Source organism: Amphiura filiformis, chromosome 15, assembly GCF_039555335.1.
Source record: "Amphiura filiformis chromosome 15, Afil_fr2py, whole genome shotgun sequence".
NCBI classification, from domain to species: domain Eukaryota; kingdom Metazoa; phylum Echinodermata; class Ophiuroidea; order Amphilepidida; family Amphiuridae; genus Amphiura; species Amphiura filiformis.
Genome location: NC_092642.1, coordinates 52,172,618 through 52,196,854, shown reverse-complemented (window position 1 = coordinate 52,196,854; position 24,237 = coordinate 52,172,618). Strand labels below are relative to the sequence as shown.

Here is a 24,237-nt window from a genome sequence, read left to right as displayed (position 1 = left end):
TCCGTCACTAAACAAACCGTCTGGCGACAACCCCGAAATGATGATTGCTGATTGGTTCAGGGTTGGTTAATGAATTTCCAAATAAAAAGGTTTTCAATTGGCTATGGCTGATGAATTAGGGCGTGACTCGTGTAAGTGACACAAACATCGTACTTGGTAGATACCGCAAACGCAAAATGTACGCTAGCTTGCAGCCACTGAGGCGCCAATCGTCTGATATCGCCTTTCATGTCAGCGACTCGCAACGCGTACTCACATACATTGTGTTGATTAACACGGGATTTATATCACCGCATGGCTGTCCACCAACTTGCCTTATTTGGCAACCAAATATTTTACTGAGTTAATTCAACCAATCAGGAAAGACGTACTATGATGTTGTCGCCAGACGGTTTGTTTAGTGACGAAGGAGCACAAATCGGCTGGGACCGAGACTAATATAGACACGGTTTCGCTGGCCAGCGAAGCCCAAGACCCGTGGCAAAGTGTCGCCGACCGAGTGCTTGGCATGCGAGGGTCTCGGGTTCGAATCCCACCCAGAGCAAACAACTTCTTTCCTTCTTGTCTCTCTTTATTCTTTCCTTCTTTCCCTTCCGTCGCCAAAAGGCCCTAGGCGGTTAGGGTTAAGTTGTCGATATAATCTTTTTTATCACCCACCTGACTTCAGGCGCTTCATTTAAATAAATTGAATGCGCCAGCTGATCGATTACACATCAGAATGTGAAGGCTGCCGGGTCCACATTTCTATAGTACTCTATAATGGTAATCGTTGCGTATAGATGTAAGTATAAGTATAGGCATATAAAGGGTTTTTTTCCACATTAATGTCCATTTAATTTTACTTTAAGAAGGAGATTGGCATAGAAATATCGGCGTACCCAAAGGGGTGGGGGAGGGGCAGCTTCTCCCTATGAGAAGTCTTGAGAGGGGATGAGGGAGGAAGAGGAAAATGAAGAGAAAGAAATAACATAATCATAATAGAAAGATATGGACATATTATTGGAATGACAGAGAGATTGAGAGAGGACAAACAGGGGGTAGAAGGGGAGAGAGAGAAGGAGAGCGAGGGAGTAAATAGTGTGGGCCTAGTAAAGAATAAGTACAGAGAAAGAAAAGAATAATTATTATAGGAACTCAACACATAACAGCAATAAGCAGCCATTCGATGACATCAATGCCTTTATTCGTTACGTAATTAAAGAGCCCAGTCAGATGTATTTCGCACCTGCCAAGCACAAGTCACCCATTTCGAAAACTGGACGTTGAATGTACACTCTCATGAATATTGATTGGCAACATTTTCCAATATGTCAGCGCTCTAATAAGACACAATAGAACAATGAACGTTGCAGCCCGTTGCTATGAACCACTGATTGGCCCACGTGGTTGTCTTTAATAGTCATTCAAATCATGCATACACCTAGTTTAAATACTATGTAATATTTCTCCGTTGATTATGGTCTCACGTTGAAGTTCTTACGACGTTTATTTGGATTATAGGGTTTGACGTCACTACAAGGAGGTGGAAGTTTTGGTTCTGCAGGAGAATACTCCTCACAATCTCCCTCAAGAAGACATCCAAGGACTGCTTCTGCCGCCACTCTACCGTCTCTGGTAGTTCCACGAGTAAAGCCAATGAACTCAACATCACCAGCTCCTGTTGAGGCAAGAATTCTTTTGTTAGAATTCAGGATATTTTCACCTTTATTAATTTATTAATGTAAAATGGGGAAGAGGTGGACGAAAAACATATAAAGCAAACAAAAATCAATCATACTTTTAGCACAAACTGGTATCGTTTAAAAACATTTTTGTTCCAATCTGCATATGATATTAAATGTGTTTGTTGCGTTACTTTTGCTTTAGATTTCACATAATGTTCCAATTCAAAGTGTATTTTTGCTAAATATGCTTCATGTCGGTTTCAGGTAGTGTTCATGTTTTAATTTTCTTATGTCGCTTTTGTTTCAAGTGGTACAAGTGGAATGACCTCACCAAAGCTTCTCAGCTTGACTTCATCCTCATTAAAAAGACAGATCGATGCAAAGTGAATGACTCTAAAGCAATGCCAAACATCCACATAGATACTGATCACAGACCAGTCATGATGGAAACAAGTGCCAGGAGAAGACCACGGCCAAATAAAAGGCAGCAACCTGAGACAATAAACCTCAGAAAATTAGCAGAAGAACCTGTGAAGGCAGCCATCGAACAACAGATGGATCAGCTATTCCAAAAACTACCAGATCAGGAAGGAAATACAGAAGAAAAGTGGACATGGTTCAAAGATGCTCTAACAGACACCCTTAAAGCAAATTGTGGGACTAAGAAAAGAAAAACAGGACAAGTGAAAGGGACATCCTGGTGGAATGACACGGTCAAAGCAGCAACCAAAGAGAAGAAAAGACTCTTCAAGAAATGGTCCAAAAGCAACCTGGAAGCAGACTACAACGAGTACAGGGAAGCCCGGCGAAACTGCAAGAAGACTATCAAAGAAGCCAAAGACCAGTCTTGGAAAACATATAGTGAAAATCTGGCAAAAAAATCAAATAGCTCAAGCAGAGAGTTCTTTAAAGCAGTTAAAGCCTACAAACAGCGGGACGAGCCTTTAGACCCAACCGCCATCATAAACGACAAGGATGGAAACCCCCTCACAGACAGCTGCGAAATCACCAACAGATGGGGAGAATACTTTGCAGATTTGCTCAACCCAAGCAGTGATGGTGACAGACAACAGCAACAGCCCTTCCATCCTTGGTTCCAAGAGGAAGTTGATCCACCCATACTCCAGGAGGGAGTCAGAAATGCTACTAAAACCAGTCCCAAAAACAAGGCAGCTGGAATTGATGACATCACAACAGAAGCCATACTTGCTTGTGGAGATACAGGAGTCAAATGGTTGACAAGAGTGTTGAACAGGGCTTGGGAGGAGCGAGCTGCACCCGATGACTGGCAACGTGCAATAATTGTCCCGATCTGGAAGAAAAAAGGGAGTAAAAGAGATTGTAGCAAATACAGAGGAATCTCTCTGCTCAGCCATACTGGGAAGATTTATGCAAAGATCTTAGAGAAACGAATAAGACCAGTTGTTGAACATCAGCTGAGTGAAGCACAGTTTGGGTTCAGGAAGAACAGAGGGTGCACTGATGCCATATTTGCTCTGAGACAGCTGTGTGAAAGGAGTATTGAGTACAACCAAGACCTGTACACTATATTCATAGACCAAGAGAAGGCGGTTGATCGAGTAAACAGAGATCTACTCTGGACTGTGCTAGAAGACTACGGTGTAAAAGGGCAACTGCTGGACAGTGTGAGAGCCATCTACAGGGGCAGCCTCTGTACTGTCAGGACAAGGACAGGACTCACCAAGTGGTTTCCTGTGAAGTCAGGTGTCCGACAAGGATGTGTCCTCTCGCCTCTCCTGTTCCTCATTTTATGGACAGGATCACCCAAGAAGCAAATCTAGATGAAGAAGCTCTCAATGAACTACTGTTTGCAGATGATCAATGTCTCATCCACCAAGACAGCCTTAGCTTACAAAACCACACCAACAGACTGCACGCAACCTGCCAGAAGTATGGCATGAGCATAAGCATCCCAAAGACAGAAACCATGCTGATCAGGCGATCCCAAAAGACCTTGGACATCAAGATTGACAACACAACCCTCCAGCAATTAAAGGAGTTTAAGTACCTGGGCAGCATCTTTACTGAAGATGGGAAGATAGACCGAGAAATTGAAACCAGATGCCAGAAAGCAAACAACATCACCTTCATGCTTGGGCCTATATTTTCCCACCCAGCTGTGCCAATGGATGCAAAAAGAACAATCATCAACGCAATCTATACCCCGACTCTCTGCTACCAGGCACAAACATGGGCTATGAACAAAAAAGACTGAACAGAAGATCACCACCTGTGAAATGAAATGCCTACGAAAAGCTGTAAACAAGACACGACGGGACAAAATTAGGAATGAAGTCATCAGAGACATGGTTGGCACCAAGCCTATGCTAGACCAGATTGAAAGCCATCGCATCAAATGGTTTGGTCATCTTATGCGCATGCCCACAAATCAACCAGCCCTGCGGACCTACAACAGCAAACTGTCCGGTACCAAACCTGTAGGAAGGCCAAGAAGAAGATGGATTGAGGGGGTCAAGAAAATCCTGACAAGGCACTGCCACAATACCAACCTGACAGATGCTACCCATGCAGCCCAAGACAGACGTCCCATCATTTCCCGCGACTCTGAGAGGAACAAGCGGAGGACAAAAGTAAAAGTAAAGTAAGCTTTTGTTTCTGTTTTGTATAGCGCCTCGGAATAGACTGCCTCGATAGATGGCGCATTATTCTGTCGGTCGAACATCCGGGCTATCTCTAGTCTCGGCCCAAACTGCATGTGGCGCACGGTTTGTTGTGAACAACAGAAACCGGCTGTGAAGGAGGCTACATAGCGATGTTGCTGGAGTGGCATTCAATTTCGGAAAAAACGACACTCGACCATGGAATTTAATTTTAAGTTTGTCAGTATATAAACGGTAAATCAAGTAAGTTTCTTTCATCTTAAGACTTAGAAACGGTTGTTTGATTCAACTGACTATTTGCGATCGAAATTTACATAACACCAATGACAGAAATCATCAACAAAAATCGAATCAGGGACTTGTTTTCACTCGAACATCATCAACCGGAAGTGACGTGACACGGACCGAGAGAATAAATGCCTTAATTATTATTATACATGTATATTGACGAGAATGTAATACGATGGTGCTTAAGATGGACGTGTCTATTATGTGCCGAAAATCTGTATAAATCTTTATCTTTATCGTTTTTTATGTTAATTGTCTTGAAAGAGTAGCGTAGCCAGTGTGTGTGAGCAGGGGGGAGCATGGTGCCTCATGACAAAAAATGAAAGAGAAAAGTGCCCCTTTGACAAAAATGAAAGCGCAATTGGGAAGTCAAAGGAAAAAAGGGCATGTGACAAATTTCAAAATACGCAGCATATTCTCGCAGTAAAGCCTTTTTAGAAGATTAAGGTCTTGTACCAGTGTACAGTCTCTCTAAAACACGTTATATGTCTATATCGCACATTTAAAAGCAAGTCAAAATGATGCAACCGGTTTTTTATTCGTCTTTGCCCATACCACCCTCTCCCCCGACCAAGAAAGCTGGCTACCCCCTGCTTAAACGTCAATACAGCTTCCATACACACTCCTCGGAAGCCTCCTAATAAACGTAATAATATGAACTAACCTTCAGGAGCAAAGTAGACCCTCCCAACGTTGGCTCTCAGGCGCATCTGGGCATCATTGGGAATGATACCTATTGGCCAAGTAGGGAAGGAACCATAGAAGTCAGGATCCGTAGCGAAACGGGACATGTAGAATTCCACGGGGTCGGGTACATTATCTTCGCCGTATATGTTTCTCAATACGTTAAGTATCTGCAAGTATTATATAGTAATTAATATAACTTTGTCATTCTAAATTAGTCGAATTAAATTTCGTGGTATTTGTAACCAAATCCTACATGATTTTATATCCGGAGCTTATTTTCAGGTTCTTATTTGTGTATAAATAAAACAGGCGCAATTATAATAACAATATAATACTCACCTCAGCTTTTACTTCATCGTCTGACAATAATTCTGCTCGATATGCCTCATCTCCTGCCAGGAATCCAATCAAGGTGTTAGTTCCCCGTGGGTGAAGACCTTCGGCTTCTAAATTCAAGAATGCTGGATAGTATCCGTGTCTGTCATTGGCATGCAAAATGAACTCCGTGTCATCCCAAAACTTGGTTTCAAAATTGAGGAAGATTGGATCAATGGTACCCATTTGAAATCGACAAAACTCTTCGGACTTCCATGATGGTAAAGGAGGGTCAAAGATTATGCCGCCATTTTGAATAACCCCAACGCTGCTGGCTACAATTGCATAGTTGCCTGTGTATTCGATACCATCTTCTGTGACTGCCCTGACATATCCTTCAGTTTGGTTCACGATCTGCACACGCTAAAGTAAGAAATAAAAAGAGCGTATCGTCGGCTGTATTCCATAGTGGCGTATAGTGAGGAAACAACTTTTCGAGAAAATCGGGTTTGAAGAAATACCAATTTAAAATCGAGTTGTGTAAATCAGACATTGATCATATTTTGTAAATGATGTGATATTTCGGTAGTTAACTAAAATTACTATATATTTTTCAAAGTAAATAAATACATAATATTGTTGGCAAACTGACAACAATAAGTATAAAACTATACGTCACTATGGAAAACATGCAAAACGCAATACACTAACCTAATGTTAACCTTACGCCATCTCTATCGCCGTGTAATCCCTATGGCGTTACTTTTCATCGTCTTCATTCCATAGTGGCGTATAGGTCACGATACGTCACTATGACATGTAGCGAGGTGTACGCCACTATGACATACAAAATTTTTCATTTTTGCTGATATTTCTTAATTATAAATTGTGTATACAAAGTGGCGTATGATCGATACGCCACTATAGAATACAAAAATGTCACTTTGTAACTATATGCCACCTTTAATTAATTAATTACTAATTAATTAGCTAATTATGACTGGATGAGACTTAGAAAAAATGAAAGAGAACATCATTAAAAACATATGTGCCAATTTTCAAAAAAATGACAAAAAATTACTATACGCAACTATGGAATACAGCCGACGATATACATACCCAGCAAACACAAAAACGTTTTCAACATCATTCGCAAAAGGTTATAAAAGGTTGTCAGAAAACGTTTAAATGTCGGGTTATATAAAGGGTATATTAAGAGTATAAAACGTTTTCATAACCGTAAAAAACATTTTTGATAATCTACTGCTCAGCAAACAAAAATGTTTTACAGAAAACGTTTAAATGTCGGGTTATGTAAAGGGTATAAAACGTTTTAATAACATTCCAAAAACATTCCTGAAAACTTGGTACAAAACATTGTAAACAGAATGTTATTGTGGGCTTGAAAAATATTTTGCGAAAAATGTTTGTCCAAAATATTTTCAATAACGTTTTAAAAACGTTTTCATGACCTTTATATAACCCGACATTTAAATGTTATTAAAATGTTTTGAAAAAACATTTTAAGAACATTTCTGTGTTTGCTGGGTTCAAATATTTTAACATAATGTTACATAATAGTATTGACACAATATTTGGTAAAAATGTTTGCAAAAATAGTTTACAATAACATTTTTTGAAAACATTTAAAAATATTGTTGTAGTGTGTTTTCATACAAAACGTTTTAAAACGTTATCAAGACCTTTATATAACCCGACATTTTAATGTTATTAAAACGTTTTTACCTAAACCAAAAGCCAAAATATAACTTCTTTAAAACGTTTTTAAAACGTTTTTGTGTTTGCTGGGTAGTGACATACAAATAATTATAGGTATAAGGCTAGTCAAATGAAATGACTCACATCTAATTGCAACATAATATATTTCATATGCATCCATCTCCCAGAAAAGCTCAAACAAAAACATATCAAAAGTCCCGGAAAATCTTAGTAGTGGAACAGTGCCTAATGACCGGTTATGCAGGGTGGAATTTCAAGGGGAGGTCAAATCTTGTTAAAAGTCAAATGTCAAATTTACCAGATTTGACCAACTTTGAAATTGACTCCTGCATAAGCGGCCATTTTAGATTCATGCAAAACCAAAACCCAAAATATAACCCGTTTAGAACGTTTTAAAAACGTTTTGTGTTTATTGGAGTCGGTGCTCATTCAGGTGTAACAAAAGCGACCTAAAATGTGAAACCATTTAAAAACCATAACAGCCTTTGGTTGCTATACATGTCCAACAACATTTCTTGTACTTTAATAAGGGTACTTTATAGTATTTAGTATTTTAGAAACAAAAGGATCAAACTACCTGGTTGAAGCGAACTTGCTCTTCCGTCAGTAAAGATTCTTTACGAAAAATTAAGGATCTGTTTCGAGAATAAAATATTCCTCTGGACCAAATAGTTCATCTTGGCGAAAGGCTTGAATTGTTGATGTATCTCGAGCCGATCTCCTTCAGCAAAATCAAAGTTGAACCATTCCATAACTTTATCAACTGCCGAATTAGCTATCCATCCACCGCGAGCTAATGTTGCCTTTTGTGACAAATCAGGACGTGCTCCTTCCTCGATGTCTTCTATAATAGCATCGGTAGCGTTATCAAAGACTTCTAAGAGACTGTTTTCTCTTTTGATGGCAACACGTGTGATATCATCACCTTCTTCCGTGTAAACTGTATACGATGAATAATTGGATTCATGAAAAGGAATACCCAATATCTCACGTGTAGCAACACCAGGTGGGTACCCCCATAAGCTTCCAGGAGTAAAGTCCAATCCTGCAAAGGTTAGTTCCTTCAGATAACCACGTAAATTATCGGAACTTTCTAGTATGATAAAGTCAGTGATGTTGTTTTCACCCAGAGTTAAAGCAGCATTAAGACCAGGTGCACCTCCTCCAATGATCAAGACTTGGGCGTCGACAGAGACATCCTGAGGTTGCGCGAAAGTGTCGTAGATTAAAAATTGGAAGGTGAGCACGGCAAGGAGTAAGTTGTGAGACATGCTGGTTGCTTGTATCTTTATAATGAAATGTAAACTGGTATTAGTAAAGCAGAATCACACGGGATGACGATGAGAAGTGGTAGTGTGTATAATTACACTGTTAGCATGGTTAGCTTCTGCTGTTTATGGCTCTGTAAATGCTGATCGGTTGTTGAGCTAGACTTGACCTACGTTTTGTGAAAAATCAACCACTCCAGAATTTTCAGGCCATTTGCATTGTTAGTAAGTTATATAGGCATGGCCAAAGGTAATCAATTGTCATAGGGTCACGGCACTTCCATTCCCTATATAGGTATAAATCCAATTGTCAGTGATGATAAGTTAATAACTCAATAAAATATTTTGGTCAATCAAATCTTGAAATGGTCATGGCTTTTCCTCGCAACTTATTGACTTTTAAAGTCAAAAGAAACACTGTGGATTATTTGTTTGGTGTTTGCTTAATGAAATTTCAGTTTTATATTTTGGCGTTCTAGAGGTATTAGCGATCAACTAATGTCACTAGTGAAATAATAGGAAATCACGCGTATTTTGCACCATTTGCCTGAGTTAGCCGAATATGGGCGATGTTATATGACAGATTTCAGTGCAAATTTGCTGCTACTTTACAGACTTTAGTGCAGTTTACCCAAGTTTATAACAATGTTTTCTGAAATTTTGCACAATCTCTTATGATTTAGCCAAATTTGCTGTGAGCAAGCATAATTTTGCACAATTTTAGGTAATTTTATTGCGATTAACAGGGCCATAGTTGAACTTGAACTAAAAATTGGGGAATAGCTCAAAAAGGAAAGGCATCGGAGAGGTACTGAACTTGGAGTTCCGAACAGAGGACGGGAGGATTGATGAAACGAAATCTTTCAACTGAATCAAACAAGATGAAACATGAAGTACATTTAATATATAATATTCAAATGACGCATAATACATATAAAATGTATCATTTCACGGCAATCCTCGCGCTTGCATGTCAAAATATGATTATCATATCAAATGTTTGAAATGAATTTCATAAATTTGAAATAGCAATAATGGCAAATTAGCCAAATACAGCCTTTTTAGTACAATGACCTTGTAAATTTTGAGTTAGTGTAGTTAAAAAGATCCACTCAACCTTGAATTTTACAGTCCCTGGTACTATTTAGTGCTATTGTTAAACAATTTAAACCTATTATTAAAGCTCATTAAGTTTAAGTTGAATGTCTTATTTCGTCGAGAAACTGATCAATGATAAGTCATCCAACAAAACTGTCAATGGGTATTTTTGAAATGAAAATATTTGGCAAAAACAAGGTAAACAGTAGTATTGACCAACTTGAAGCACCATTCAAATACATACATGTAGCTACTTTTCCTACTAAAATAGAGATATTACAACTTTCATGTCAAATGGCATATTTTGTCTTTCAGGGTTCGGATGGCAAATAATTGATTTGATATCAGAAGGACATTCCTCGTAATGTAATTTGAATTGTCTGATGTGCTCTCATATCCCACAAAAATACTGTGCTATCCGAGCCCTTAATACACTGCTATAGGCTATGTAGCAAATCTGGTGCAAACAAAATTTCTGTTATAGTTATTTCGGTGCTTATTTGGATTACAGGGTTTGACATAACAAGGAAGAGGAGATTTTGATTCTACAGGAGAAAGCTCCTCACAATCTCCGTCCATAAGGCATCTAATGATTGCCTCTGCCGCCGATGTACCGCCTCTAGCAGATCCTTGAGGAATACCAAAGTACTCAATATCACCGGCGCTAACGTAGGCAAGATTATACTTCATGATATCTATCCCTTTATTTATTGAAAGGGGGGTAACCCTATCAGTTTAAGATATGAATTGTCTTCAAACTTACATACAATTTCAAATATCGTCCCTTTATGCATCTATGTGAGAAAACGAGAACATTTTCAGCGTAAAAGTGAATAATTGGCCCAATTAGCAAGTCAATACGTTGATACGCGTGAATTGCATTATGGTTCGACATCCAGAAACAACACTCCCTTCGAGTGCTTCGCCATACCACTACGCCCATCGTTCTTGTGACAAAATATTTCATTCTTTTTATTTTAATTCGACCTTGATATATTTCCTTTTAATTTTTGTATTATCATCTTGTACATTTCACACTTTTCTTTTCTTTTGATTTACTAAGTAATTAATTAATTAATTTTGTAGTGTGGGCATTTTTTCTTATATTTTTTTTTTATGTTCTTCGTATCATCCTTAACAAGATAAGGTCTTGCTTTTTATTTATTTCGCCCTTATGTATTTCTTTAGTTTTGTTTTAAGCGTATTATCATTATAGCGCCCTCTATTATTTGGACCTATTTCAGTTCGTGCGAATTGGTATGAGGTAAAACGGCTCTTATTCACGGATTCATCCTTTCCTACCCAGAATGTCGAAGGTGGTAAAAAGTGGTATACCATAATTAGCCTGTTTTTTTTCATGATTTCTCCGGAAATGCATCGAATTGGATCGTGCATGGTATCATCACCAAACAGGTTTTTGACGAAATTTTGTGCTCTTTCCAAGATATTCATAAAGTCATAATGTACGATTTCCGTCAAATTTTCATTTTGCTATTCTATAACCAAAATGCTTTAAGCTTTTTACAATTCCACTAAGGTCTCTTTTCTTCCTTCTACGGGCCCATTTTAACTTTTCTTTGATTTTGTTAAGGGTCCACTATTCTCTGTTCAAGGTTTCTTTTCTTTGCTCTTTTAGGTTACATACCACTAATATAATAGGCCTGGGCGATACATGGAAATACGACAAGTAACTATTTGTTTGCATGGCATCTAAAAAGCCTGCATTAAAATCTCTGAAATTGATCAAGTTATATAGCCATAAAAGTACTTTTTAGGGTTTGATGCTTCAAAATGGTATATTTTCTCTCATTATATGACATTTTTGTTGTATATTATAGTACCAAAATTCATACGCACGGCTTCGGTTTTTAGTAAATATTCGCCCTACCTTATTGTAACTTTCAGCTTCGAGGGCGCACTGCCATTTTAAGGTCTTTACGGTTCAGTGCTTTAAAACAAGAAAAGTCTCAGATCAACCTATCTTGAGGTTTTGATCATTTGGCATCTAAATCATGTAGTTTTACCCGATATTAGTGGCATTTAACTGTGAGAGTTCTGAATATGAGAAAATTCCACCCGAAATTAGCCATTTTCCCATTGAAACCCATGTAATACATAGTTAGTGGTATTTAACCTACAAGGCCCATAAAAGCAAACAAAGGAGAGTAGTGTGCCCATAAAAAATTGGGGGCGTCCTCCCCATCCCATAACGAATACAAGCTCACAAATTTACGTTATTATTAGAAGCCAACTTAAGGGGGTACTACACCCCTGCCCAATTTTGTGTCTATTTTTGCATTTTTCTCAAAAATTATAGCGCATTGGTGACAAGTAAGATATGTATATTATAGGGGCAAGGACTACAACTTCTGCACTGGAAATTTTCTTTTAACACAGACAACAGTTGTGGAGTTATAGTCAAAAATGAGGGAAAACCAATATTTGATCAATAAATCAATAACTACTTGCCTTGAGTTGCTGAATTTTCTGTGCAGTTGTTGTAGTCCTTGCCCCTATAATATACATATCTTACTTGTCACCAATGCGCTATAATGTTTGAGAAAAATGCAAAAATAGGCACAAAATTGGACAGGGGTGTAGTACCCCCTTAAGTACAACGTTGATTACTTTTATATGACGTTGTAAGTTGTAACAATGTAAAATTGACGAAGAAGTATCCTACGATCAAGTCTTGGGCGTCAACGGAGATATCCTAAAGTTGCGCGAAAGTGCCGTAGAGTAAAAATTGACAAGGAAAAAAGGAGTGGCAGAACATAAGTCAAGTAATTCAAGTAAAAGAAACGTTTTATTATGTAAAACACATTGTTATGACACAGTGTGTGACGAGACAACACACGACTCTAAGAATTCTGCTCGGTGGTACTTTGATCTTGACTTGGATCAAGATAAAATCAGCCACACCTCATTGTTTTGTCTTGTAAATGGCCACATTTTTTAAAATTATTTCTATATCTCATGCTTTTGAAGTTACATTATTTTGAAATACAGGATCATAGCACTTCTAGTTGGTTGTAGGTACGAGTCAATAAAATTGTATGCCGAAACACTCGATAATCTCACACTGGACAATCTCAATTTTGACCCTTTGACTTAAAACTGCCGCTACATTTGTTGTTTTTTTTCATTCATTTTTTCAGCGAATACTAATAGAAAGATGGTTGTTAAGAACTTGCAACAACAATTTGAAACAGACTTTGAGATATGAATCTTTGAAATTGGGTAAAGTTGTTTTTGGACCACTCTGTAGAGTGCTGACTCTTTGCTTCAATGCGCTATGACCCATGTATCATTATAGGGCTTTTACCCCATTTGGAAAGACCAAATTGAAATACACAATAGACGCGTTGGCCTACTCGTCTTGTTTACAAAATAACGATTTTGTTTCTGTTAATAATGACCTCACGTTAAAAGTTCTTACGACGCTTATTTGGATTATAGGGCTTAACATCACTACAAAGAGAGCGTGGCCTAGCGGTTAAGGCATAGGACTGTGAACCCAAGGGTCAAGGGTTCAAATCCCAGGTCCGGCTCTTTGTGTCCTTGAGCAAGACACTTCACTCTACTTGCTTAGTGCTTCGGAGGGCACTTTAAGCTGTCGGTCCCGTGTACATGCATATTTTCTCACATTAATGTAGTGTGCACGTTAAAGAACGTCACAGGCTATTCGAAAAGAGCAGGGGATCATCCCGGTCATGTTGACTGTACTTCAAAATACACTCATCTACTCTAGGTTCCAGAGTAAAACATAAGTACAGCTTGTTTGTACGCAGTGCGACAATACTCATAATATGAGGGAGGCACTTATAAGGAAGAAGGAGGAGGAGGCTTAGGTTCTACAGGATCATACTCTTCACACTCTTCCTCAAGAAGACATCCAATGACTGCCTCTGCCGCCACTAAACCGCCTCTGAAAGATCCTCGAGGAATGCCAATGTAGTCAACATCGCCGGCGCCTGTTGAGAGTAAGATTCATTATTTTAATACATGTACTTCCCTTTGATTTGACTGTAAATGAAGAAGAAAACATGTAGACGCAGCGCAGGCTTATCTTAACAATAGGCTATTTTGACGGCTTCATATAATACTAAACAGAATCACTGGAATATTTCTATAACATGAAATATTATGAACCGACCTTCAGGAGCGAAGTAGACTCCCCCAACGTTGGCTCTCAGCCGCATCTGCGTGTCCTCTGGAATTATACCTATTGGCCAAGTAGGGAAGGTGCCATAGAGATCTGGGTCAGTAGCGAAACGGGACATATAGAATTCCACGGGATCTGGTACATTGTCTTCGCCGTATATGTTTCTCAGTACGTTAAGTATCTGTTAATATTATATATAGAAATAGTCGTATCAAGTTGAATGGTGTTCGCTGACAAATCTTGTATGAGCTTATTTTCAGCAGTTTTATTTCAAAAGAAAAAGTTACAGTGTTATGAATTATATCATGGGAAATAAGGTTACTATTACATCCCTGGGTCAAGTCAACACCACTGCATAATATTACTTTGTGAAATCCCGTGTGAAATATGTCATACGGAGTGAGGTTGCTTTAGTAGCCTGCAAATCCACCACTTAAATACTAAGCATTATCCTGCAAAGTCGTTTTAATGATGACGAAGCAAATGCATGTGCAGAAGTATGCTACTTCGAGCCCCACCACGGCCAGTGTGTTGTGTTCTCGAGCAAGATAGCTTATTTCCCAATTGCTTCATTCCACCCAGGTGTAAAATGGGGAGCTGCTAGGGGTAATCACAATCTAAGTCGGCTGAGAGTAACCTGCGCATTAGTTGCGAACTTGATGAAGCGGAAATGATTCTGATATCCTAATGGCAGCGGAATAATTGTTGAAGTGTGATGATAATTAGGTCATCCTAGCTGAAGCGCACGTGAAATCAAACAACATCTATTTTTTTGTATTTATTCAATGATATGCAGTTGCCTTAGAAGCCAAGATAAAAAAAAATGTATTGTAATACTAACCTCAGCTTTTACTTCATCGTCTGTCAATAACTCTGCTCGATATGCCTCCTCTCCCGTCAGGAATCCAATCAAGATGTTCGTTCCAGGTGGGTGAAGACCTTCTGCTTCTAAATTCAAGAATGCTGGATAGTATCCGTGTCTGTCATTAGCATGCAAAATGAACTCTGTGTCATCCCAAAACTTGGTTTCAAATTTGAGGAAGATTGGATCAATGGTACCCATTTGAAATCGACAAAACTCTTCGGACTTTGGTAGAGGAGGGTCAAAGGTTATGCCGCCATTTTGAATGACCCCAACGGTGTTGGTTACAATTGCATAGTTGCCTGTGTATTCGATACCATCCTCTGTGACTGCCCTGACGAATCCTTCAGTTTGATTCACAATACGAACACGCTAAAAGATCATGTACATAATGAAAAATGGTCAAACGATAGATAGGTTTATCATGTAAAGCAACTTATTTAAACGTTGATATTACTTAAACCTTGCATTATTTAGGCAACTCTAATAATGAGAGAAAGATCAGCAACCTGGAGCGTATGGCGATCTTTGTAATATCGTCAATTGATGATCGTGATGTCACTGATAAATGGAAGTGTAAAGTAAGCTCAATGGCTTTAATTTCGCTTTCTTTGCGGTACAGACTAAGTGGCCATATGTGACTGGACGCGGCGAATCAGCCGTAATGTCGGCCCGGTCGATTTTGTTTTATTTCGTTGCTGCTTGTTTAGCAATTCATATCTCATTTGAGATATGGAGCAACCTCTCTAGGGGTTGATAGTTAGCATAATTTTGAATAATTGGAATTTAATTCATGTGAATTTCCCCTATTTTCTATACGGCCTGTGATATTATTATATTTAGAAATATAATTATATCTTGGACACATTTTGGATATATTTTGAAAATTTGGATAGATTTTATTTTTATTGTATACATTTCTTTTAAAGTTACTTGGATTAAGTTTTATACTGGATATTTTAGTGTGAACCTTTATAATTTTTGTGGAATATGATCTTAATTTTTAATTTTAGTGGAACTATTTCCGCGTATAAAAATTACAAAGCTAATTAGCATGAAAAATCATGATTGGTCAATTTTATAGATTTTTGATTGGCCATATCCGCGGTCCAATAGGATTGCTCACTTTACCAACCAATCAACGCATTGAAGTACTTTTGGCATTATGAATATAAGGTGACGCATTTGATCAAAAACTTTAATTCTCTCTCAGTATGAGCAGACAATTACCGTTCGTGAATAAGTTATCACTAAAGAAGAAGATGTCAGGTTCTCAGACTTCAATCTCAAGCTCGCAATCTTCTCAGGTGCAAGGTCCGGAAGGGCAGGTGCCGAGTTTAAGTCAAAAACAGGTGCAAGGGTCGGAAGACCAGGTGCCGGTATCTCTGACTGTGTTTGTGCCGTTAGGGCCAACCCAGGACTCTCAGTTAATTGCCCCGGGTCAGAAAGAGCGCTCCGATGTCCCCCCACCACCATCTATTAAGATTCCGGATCAAGAGCTTTCGAAGCACAATCTTGCGTTTATTTTTGATTTAATTCACATGGTGGAAAGGAAACTAATTGGTTTGGCAATTCTCGAGGAAAAGATGACCAAGCTATCAAAAATGCTTGACGGTCATCTCGAGATTCCGGTGGAGTTTTGTGCGGTCAGGAAACTCCCAAGCCTACAAGAGTGCAACTTCTCAGTCAAGATGAGGGCTGAAGTTGACACTCTTTTTCGGAAACATGATTTGGAGTATGTCAAATTAATGAAGGAAGACCTGGAAAATAGGGTCATTCCGGAATTCGAAATTGAAATTGATGAGGCTATGACTGCAGCTAGGCGAAAGATAGATGCAGGTAGCCCGGTTTTAGAGTTGGGCGCCGCACGTCGTTTGTTCGAAGAAACGTGTGAGAAAAGGAGGGTTGACAGAGTCAAATTTTTAGAGCAAAAAAGATTGCCTAGCAAGAGCAAGAGAAAGAGTCAACATGAGACGGGTAATAAGCCTTCCAAGAGAAGCAAGCCAGAGAACCAGCGCCCACCCCATTCTTCACGGGGCAGAGGCCCACCTCGCCATCCTCAGTCATCTTGGGGATACCAGAACCAGTTCCCAGCTCATAATGGTGAGGGCTGGAACGCTAGGCGAGGTAGAGGCAGAGGACGGAGTTGGAAGAACTAGCTCTACAAAAAACCAAACGGCTCTTTTCAGAGCCACCATTTACTTATAAAAGAGAGATGATTTTGTGTCAATAAAATGCCCCTTGTTTTGTTTTGCGTTACTTCTATTTTAAGTTATTATTCCAAAAGAACTTTGGAATTTGTGTGTTTTACTTTTATAAGCTCTAGAGGCAAGGAATTGCATTAGGGCTTGAGCGTTTCACCGTTCTTTCTAGCCCTGCGGGGCATATATAAAATAAACTCACTTGGAGTGTTTAGTCGTCGTATGGGAGTCACCGGCCTCGGGGCTTCACCCCTGCGGCCTTGCTGTTTTTTCGTGTTAATTTTAAAATTTTAGTCTGCTTACGCAGACATTTTTACTCATACAAAAACAGTTGATAATTTTAACTGGTTAAGTAGAAGAATTTTTGAAACTTTGGATGAATTTTGAAAGATCTGAAAGTTTTGGTAAATAGATACTTTTGAGAGCCTGAAAATAAGGTAGTATCATTGGATGGTTCATAACAAAATGTTATGCATGTTTGAAGTAATACTGCTAAGTTTCGAAAGATAGAAGTGGTATTAGATTTCTTCAACATGACCAGATAAAAGTGGTATATTTTGATAAACACGTATACTTCCCTTAAACATGTTTAAGAAAGTAGTGTTTTATATATATATTCTATGTATCATAAATGATTCGTAATTTTGAAATGTTTCACATGATGAGACATATTTCGGATATTTTAATTCTTAATTTATAAATTTACCCCTTTGCGGTTTTGATTTTGGAACTGGAGGCAGGTTCCGTCCAGGGTCCGTTATCTTTTTAATTTCGATTTTGTTTTATTTCGTGTTTAGCAAATCATTTGACTTCAAATGATATCCAAAAGCGGGGTTATGATTTGTTGAACTCTGTTCCTTCGACAAAATTGTACTTTTTATCGGTTCTACATGTGTCTCTTTTTCTACATTTCTGGTAATAAATATCCAACAGTCATAATTGGCGGTCATTTCAAATCATCCCCAAGTCAACGAGGTTCAGAAATATCCTCTCATTGTTCATTGTTGATTATACATACCTAGACAAAATACAATGCTTTGTTATCTACCACTTGAACAGGATTTAGCCAAAGCAAACAAAGACAAGAACCATTCTATAGAAATAGGTAGAAGCTTATTATCCTCTTAGTAGTATTATTGATAGATTTAAACAGCGTTTGATAAGATACTTGTCGCAACGAATTGATACACCTTTGAATACGACCTTCACATACATTTACACTTTAACTCAGAATACAATTTGCCGAGTTTACGGCTGATTCGCCGCGTCCACTCACATATATGTGAAACAATAGCAACTAAAACTTTGGAACCTTACGGTATTTTAGTGCAAAAAGATACAAAAAACCTACATTGGATGAGTTACTGTACAATTGATGTTGTTATATGAAATGATTAGGTCTAATATTCTGGTATCTCATTTCTTTAATCTAACCGTAAACTTACACTTTAATAAAAGTCATTTATTTCAGTTAGAGATAAAAGTAACCAACTTACCTGGTTCAAGCGAACTTGCTCTTCCGTTAGTATAGATTCGCGACGATCAAGTACGGTTCTGCTTCCGAGAATGAAATATTCCTCGGGGCCGAAAAATTCATCTTGGCGAAAGGCTTGTATTGTTGATGTATCTCGAGCCGATCTCCCTTCAGCAAAATCAAAGTTAAACCATTCCATAACTTTATCAACTGCAGAAGTAGCTATCCATCCACCGTGAGCTAACGTTGCCTTTTGTGACAAATCAGGACGCGCTCCTTCCTCGATGTCTTCTATGATAGCATCGGTAGCGAAATCAAAAGCTTCAAGCAGACTCTTTTCTCTTCTGGTGGCAACACGTGTGATATCATCACCTTCTTCCGTGTAAACTGTATATGTGACCGTACAGCACGAATGAGCCGTAAATGTCCTCAATTGTATTCTGAGTTACAGTGTAAAATGGGCATGAAGGTCATATTCATAGGTATTTCAATTTGGTGCTACGTGTATCTCATTAAATGAGGTACACGTAGCACCCAATTGAGGTACCTATGAATACGACCTTCATGCCCAACCTGGAAGCAGACTACAACGAGTACAGGGAAGCCCGGCGAAACTGCAAGAAGACTATCAAAGAAGCCAAAGACCAGTCTTGGAAAACATATGGGGAAGATCTGGCAGAAAAATCAAATAGCTCAAGCAGAGAGTTCTTTAAAGCAGTTAAAGCCTACAAACAGCGGGACGAGCCTTTAGACCCAACCGCCATCATAAACGACAAGGATGGAAACCCCCTCACAGACAGCTGCGAAATCACCAACAGATGGGGAGAATACTTTGAAGATTTGCTCAACCCAAGCGGTGATGGTGACAGACAACAGCAGCAGCCCTTCCATCCTCGGTTCCAAGAGGAAGTTGATCCACCCATACTCCAGGAGGAAGTCAGAAATGCTATTAAAACCAGTCCCAAAAACAAGGCAGCTGGAATTGATGACATCACAACAGAAGCCATACTTGCTTGTGGAGATACAGGAGTCAAATGGTTGACAAGAGTGTTCAACAGGACTTGGGAGGAGCGAGCTGTACCCGATGACTGGCAACGTGCAATAATTGTCCCCATCTGGAAGAAAAAAGGGAGTAAAAGAGATTGTAGCAAATATAGAGGAATCTCTCTGCTCAGCCATACTGGGAAGATTTATGCAAAGATCTTAGAGAAACGAATAAGACCAGTTGTTGAACATCAGCTGAGTGAAGCGCAGTTTGGGTTCAGGAAGAACAGAGGGTGCACTGATGCCATATTTGCTCTGAGACAGCTGTGTGAAAGGAGTATTGAGTACAACCAAGATCTGTACACTATATTCATAGACCAAGAAAAGGCGTTTGATCGAGTAAACAGAGATCTACTCTGGACTGTGCTAGAAGACTACGGCGTAAATGGGCAACTGCTGGACAGTGTGAGAGCCATATACAGGGGCAGCCTCTGTACTGTCAGGACAAGGACAGGACTCACCAAGTGGTTTCCTGTGAAGTCAGGTGTCCGACAAGGATGTGTCCTCTCGCCTCTCCTGTTCCTCATTTTTATGGACAGGATCACCCAAGAAGCAAATCTAGATGAAGAAGCTCTCAATGAACTACTGTTTGCAGATGATCAATGTCTCATCCACCAAGACAGCCTTAGCTTACAAAACCACACCAACAGACTGCACGCAACCTGCCAGAAGTATGGCATGAGCATAAGCATCCCAAAGACAGAAACCATGCTGATCAGCCGATCCCAAAAGACCTTGGACATCAAGATTGACAACACAACCCTCCAGCAGTCAAAGGAGTTTAAGTACCTGGGCAGCATCTTTACTGAAGACGGGAAGATAGACCGAGAAATTGAAACCAGATGCCAGAAAGCAAACAACATCACCTTCATGCTTGGGCCTATACTTTCCCACCCAGCTGTGCCAATGGATGCAAAAAGATCAATCATCAACGCAATCTATACTCCGACTCTCTGCTACCAGGCACAAACATGGGCTATGAACAAAAAGACTGAACGGAAGATCACCACCTGTGAAATGAAATGCCTACGAAAAGCTGTAAACAAGACACGGCGGGACAAAATTAGGAATGAAGTCATCAGAGACATGGTTGGCACCAAGCCTATGCTAGACCAGATTGAAAGCCATCGCATCAAATGGTTTGGTCATCTTATGCGCATGCCCACAAATCAACCAGCCCTGCGGACCTACAACAGCAAACTGTCCGGTACCAAGCCTGTAGGAAGACCAAGAAGAAGATGGATTGAGGGGTCAAGAAAATCCTGACAAGGCACAATACCAACCTGACAGATGCTACCCATGCAGCCGAAGACAGACGTCCCATCATTTCCCCGCGACTCTGAGAGGAACAAGCGGAGGACAAAAGTAAAAGTAAGTAAAGAGCATCTGGGCCTGCTCCAATGATCAGGACTTGGGCGTCGACAGAGACATCCGCGGATTGCGCAAAAGTTCCGTAGAGTAAAAAGGGAAAGGCGAACAAGACAAGGGGAAAGAAGTTGTAAGACATGCTAGTTGGAATCAAGTAATCAATTGTAAACCGGTAAATAACGCATATCACAAAGTGTAACGAGAAGTGTTGATTATGTACAAAACACTATACTAATATGAATCTGCGAATGCTGCTCGGTTGTTCGTTTATAAATTAAGTTGGACTTAAATTAAGATCAAATCAACCAGTCTCGTATTTGTCTTGTGAATGGTCAAATAAACGTTCTATTTTCTTCACCTTATTGTTCGTAAATTGTATGGACCTGATCAACCTGCAAGTTCAATTTGTCAAGGTTCATCCATTCATTCGGTAGCCCAACAATTCAATAACAAAGGAATATTGAAATGGTTATGACCTCTCCAAGCACTTATCATTCGCTTTTTGTAGTCAAAGGAAGCGGTGCGAATTATTAGCTTGCTTAAGAAGGTCACATTTCACTGTAAAATAAGTGGAAAGTATTTTGCACGATTTTCACCATTTTAGCATAATATGGCAGAATTAAATACACATTTGCTGTTACGTAGCAGACTTTGTGCGATATGCCAACGGCCCATGTTTTTCATCCATAGTTGGCAATTGGAAAAAAGAGCATTCATGACATGATGGATTTTGGTAGCTCTAGAAATACCTCAGTCCATCGAGATATCGGTTACAGGCGAAAGTGACCAACTTGTTCTTCTGTCCGTTAGTAGGGGAGACCGGGGAAAAGTGGACCAATTTTTTTGTCCAGCCCAAGTAGTATTACAAAGAAGTTTAGGTTTATAATCTTACCTTAGGACTGCAAGTAACAAATGACATTAATAAAGTTGATCATAAACGCAGTTTTATTAAATGGGGTGAACTTGAAAAAAAGTAGTTAAAATGTAGACATTTATATAGCGCTTTATGCCGTAAACAGCCTCTAAGCGCTTTACATTTATTCCGCCGTCATTAGAATATGTCGGAACCACGTTTGCAGCCTACAAGTGGCGCAGGGTCCATCAGTACAACGACTGTGACTACCCCTAACAGCTTCCCATTGCACCTGGGTGGTGTGGGGCAAGCGAGGCAAAGCGCCTTGCCCAAGGGCGCAACACGGTGGTGGGACGGGGAATCGAACCCACGCACGTCGAGCAAGGCTCCCAGATTATGAGTCCAAGGCCGTAACCACTGAGCCACCGGCTCCGCTTTGCCCAAGGTTTTTGGGCCAAGGAAAAGTTGACCGTGGAGAGGGGCATTACAGAAATGCACCCACCTTTTCCGTGTTTTGTTTTGTCACTTGTCCTGCATGTATGTGTGTTTGGGGGATGGGTGGATGGGTGTGTTGACTGTTGAGGGGGTGTTTGGGTGGGATTTTTGTTTTGTGTAGAAAATCCCTGGTCTAGTTTATAGATGCACTCGTAACCAGCATTATTTGTTTGATATTATTGTGCATGTTATATGGTGCTGATTCTGCCCACCCATGGCAGGGGTACCCAACAGTTGCCTTTGTGCTTTCAAGCTTTTGCTGGGCTACCAGTTCCAAATATTCATATCACTTGTTACACAAGTGTAGGGAATAAAATAATGGGGTTTCTTCGTTGATTACGGCGTTTATTGGGATTATAGGGTTTGACTACAAGGAATAGGAGCTTTTGATTCTGCAGGAGAAAAAACTCCTCAAAATGTACATCCAGAAGATATCCAACGATTGCCTCTGTCACCACTGTACCGCCTCTGATATATCCTTGAGGAATGCCAATGTACTCAATATCACCGGCGCCGGCGCAGGCTAGATTTATTTTATTAGACTTCAGGATATTTATCCCTTTTTATTCATTTAAGGGGGTACTACACCCCTGGTCAATTTTGTGCCTATTTTTGCATTTTTCTCAAAAATTATAGCGCATTGGTGTCAAGTAAGATATGTATATTATAGGGGCAAGGACTACAATTACTGCACTGAAAATTCAACAACTCAAGGCTAGTAGTTATTGATTTATTGATCAAATATTGGTTTTCCCTCATTTTTGACTGTAACTCCACAACTCTCGCTATATAGCTACTGAAGATGATTTTAATCTTTGAATAGGTTCTGGGGAATAGGGGTCACAAATTGTAATTGCGCTATTTCCTTTAACGCTGAAGTTGCCCATCACATTAGAATCAATTAGGCCATGTATCAGTGTCTGAAGTGATTACAAACAGTCAGTCATTGTTTTCGTCATAATTTATAGCCACTACTTCTACAAGAATTCCCGGAGGAGAGTTTACACTTGCAGCAAACAAACTGAAGCAAACTTTGGGATGCTCCATCCCAATCTGCCATGGTGTTAATACATGTACTGCGTCAGAGAGTTTCCAATCAAACTCATTTGTTGTGAGCTTAGTCCAGAGCATTACTCACCCGCTTGCAAATGAATCCGCAGGCTGTGGAAATATGCTGCTCTTTTAGAAGACACCATAGTAATGAAATTGGCGAAGAATAGTCCGTTTAGAGCTAGAGAATCCTCTTTCTTGCCATCATTATAAAGATAACAAACAATACGATGCCAGCTTCACCAATTTGTTCAACTGTTGCCTCAGGATCACCATAGATATCTGATGTAGTTCCTCTGGTTGAATTAGGATGCATGCTACTATCAATGGCTTCCAAATATCGACCTAGCAACGAGGTCTTTTATTGATGGACCCTGTACGTAGCCATCAAAACAATGCAACAGTTTCCATATCTTGATTACAGATGGTTGATTATTACATTGCTACCATACATCTTTTTATTTTACTTTCTTACTTCAGTTAACCTGATGAAGAAGGGCGCTGCCATCAAGATCATGCATAAGATGCGCCCTTTGCTCAGGAGATTCCACACTATTTAGAAGGGCTTTGCTAGTTGTGCTTTCACTGGTTTACGCATTATACCATTCTTCTTGAATACAGAAGTGGGAATTGTGGAAAATTCATATTCAAACTATGGAGTTATGTTGTCTTCCCTCTGTACTTTATTTACAAGGCGTGAAAACATATGATTTGGCTCAACTGAAAGACTGCAATTGGCCACTTCTTTTAATGACGCTTCTGTTATATTCATAAATATTGTCAAGCTTTTTCTGAATGTTTACCCCCAACAGCCTCTGTCTTGTCACAGTTGACGTCATCACTATCAGTAGCTTTTAAACCTGATGACAAAGAAGTCAGTTCATCTAGTTGCTGGTTCGATACTTGGGAGCAAATGTTCATATCGTGCACAATAATACTGGATATGCTGATACATTGTAGTGACATGTACCCTTCAATCTGCAAGGCAAGACAATGTACTTTTGGATGTACCACTGAGTTCAA

General features: G+C 39.4%; 2 protein-coding genes across 2 annotated transcripts; one reads left to right on the top strand and one right to left on the bottom strand.

The window, feature by feature from the left end:
* The first annotated feature begins 1,004 nt into the window (after positions 1 to 1,004).
* On the top strand, positions 1,005 to 4,863 carry LOC140171030 (uncharacterized). The gene is made up of 4 exons (XM_072194211.1): positions 1,005 to 1,070; positions 1,501 to 1,665; positions 1,973 to 3,389; positions 4,859 to 4,863. The coding sequence occupies exons 1-4, from the start codon at positions 1,005 to 1,007 to the stop codon at positions 4,861 to 4,863; spliced, it is 1,653 nt and encodes a 550-aa protein (XP_072050312.1).
* Positions 4,864 to 5,253: 390 nt separating this feature from the next.
* Positions 5,254 to 8,607, bottom strand: LOC140171028 (uncharacterized). The gene is made up of 3 exons (XM_072194210.1): positions 8,002 to 8,607; positions 5,621 to 6,019; positions 5,254 to 5,448 (listed from the first exon to the last, which is right to left on the bottom strand). The coding sequence occupies exons 1-3, from the start codon at positions 8,605 to 8,607 to the stop codon at positions 5,254 to 5,256; spliced, it is 1,200 nt and encodes a 399-aa protein (XP_072050311.1).
* Between the last annotated feature and the right edge of the window lie 15,630 nt (positions 8,608 to 24,237).

Excerpts from the sequence above, each read along its gene's own strand:
- LOC140171030 (XM_072194211.1), top strand. The coding sequence starts at position 1,005 with ATGACAGAGAGATTGAGAGAGGACAAACAGGGGGTAGAAGGGGAGAGA. Across the intron at positions 1,071-1,500 it reads GAGAGAAGGAGAGCGAGGGA|GGTTTGACGTCACTACAAGG; the intron begins GTAAATAGTGTG and ends TTTGGATTATAG. Across the intron at positions 1,666-1,972 it reads CATCACCAGCTCCTGTTGAG|TGGTACAAGTGGAATGACCT; the intron begins GCAAGAATTCTT and ends TTTTGTTTCAAG.
- LOC140171028 (XM_072194210.1), bottom strand. The coding sequence starts at position 8,607 with ATGTCTCACAACTTACTCCTTGCCGTGCTCACCTTCCAATTTTTAATC. Across the intron at positions 6,020-8,001 it reads TCGCCAAGATGAACTATTTG|CGTGTGCAGATCGTGAACCA; the intron begins GTCCAGAGGAAT and ends TTCTTACTTTAG. Across the intron at positions 5,449-5,620 it reads ACGATGAAGTAAAAGCTGAG|ATACTTAACGTATTGAGAAA; the intron begins GTGAGTATTATA and ends TAATACTTGCAG.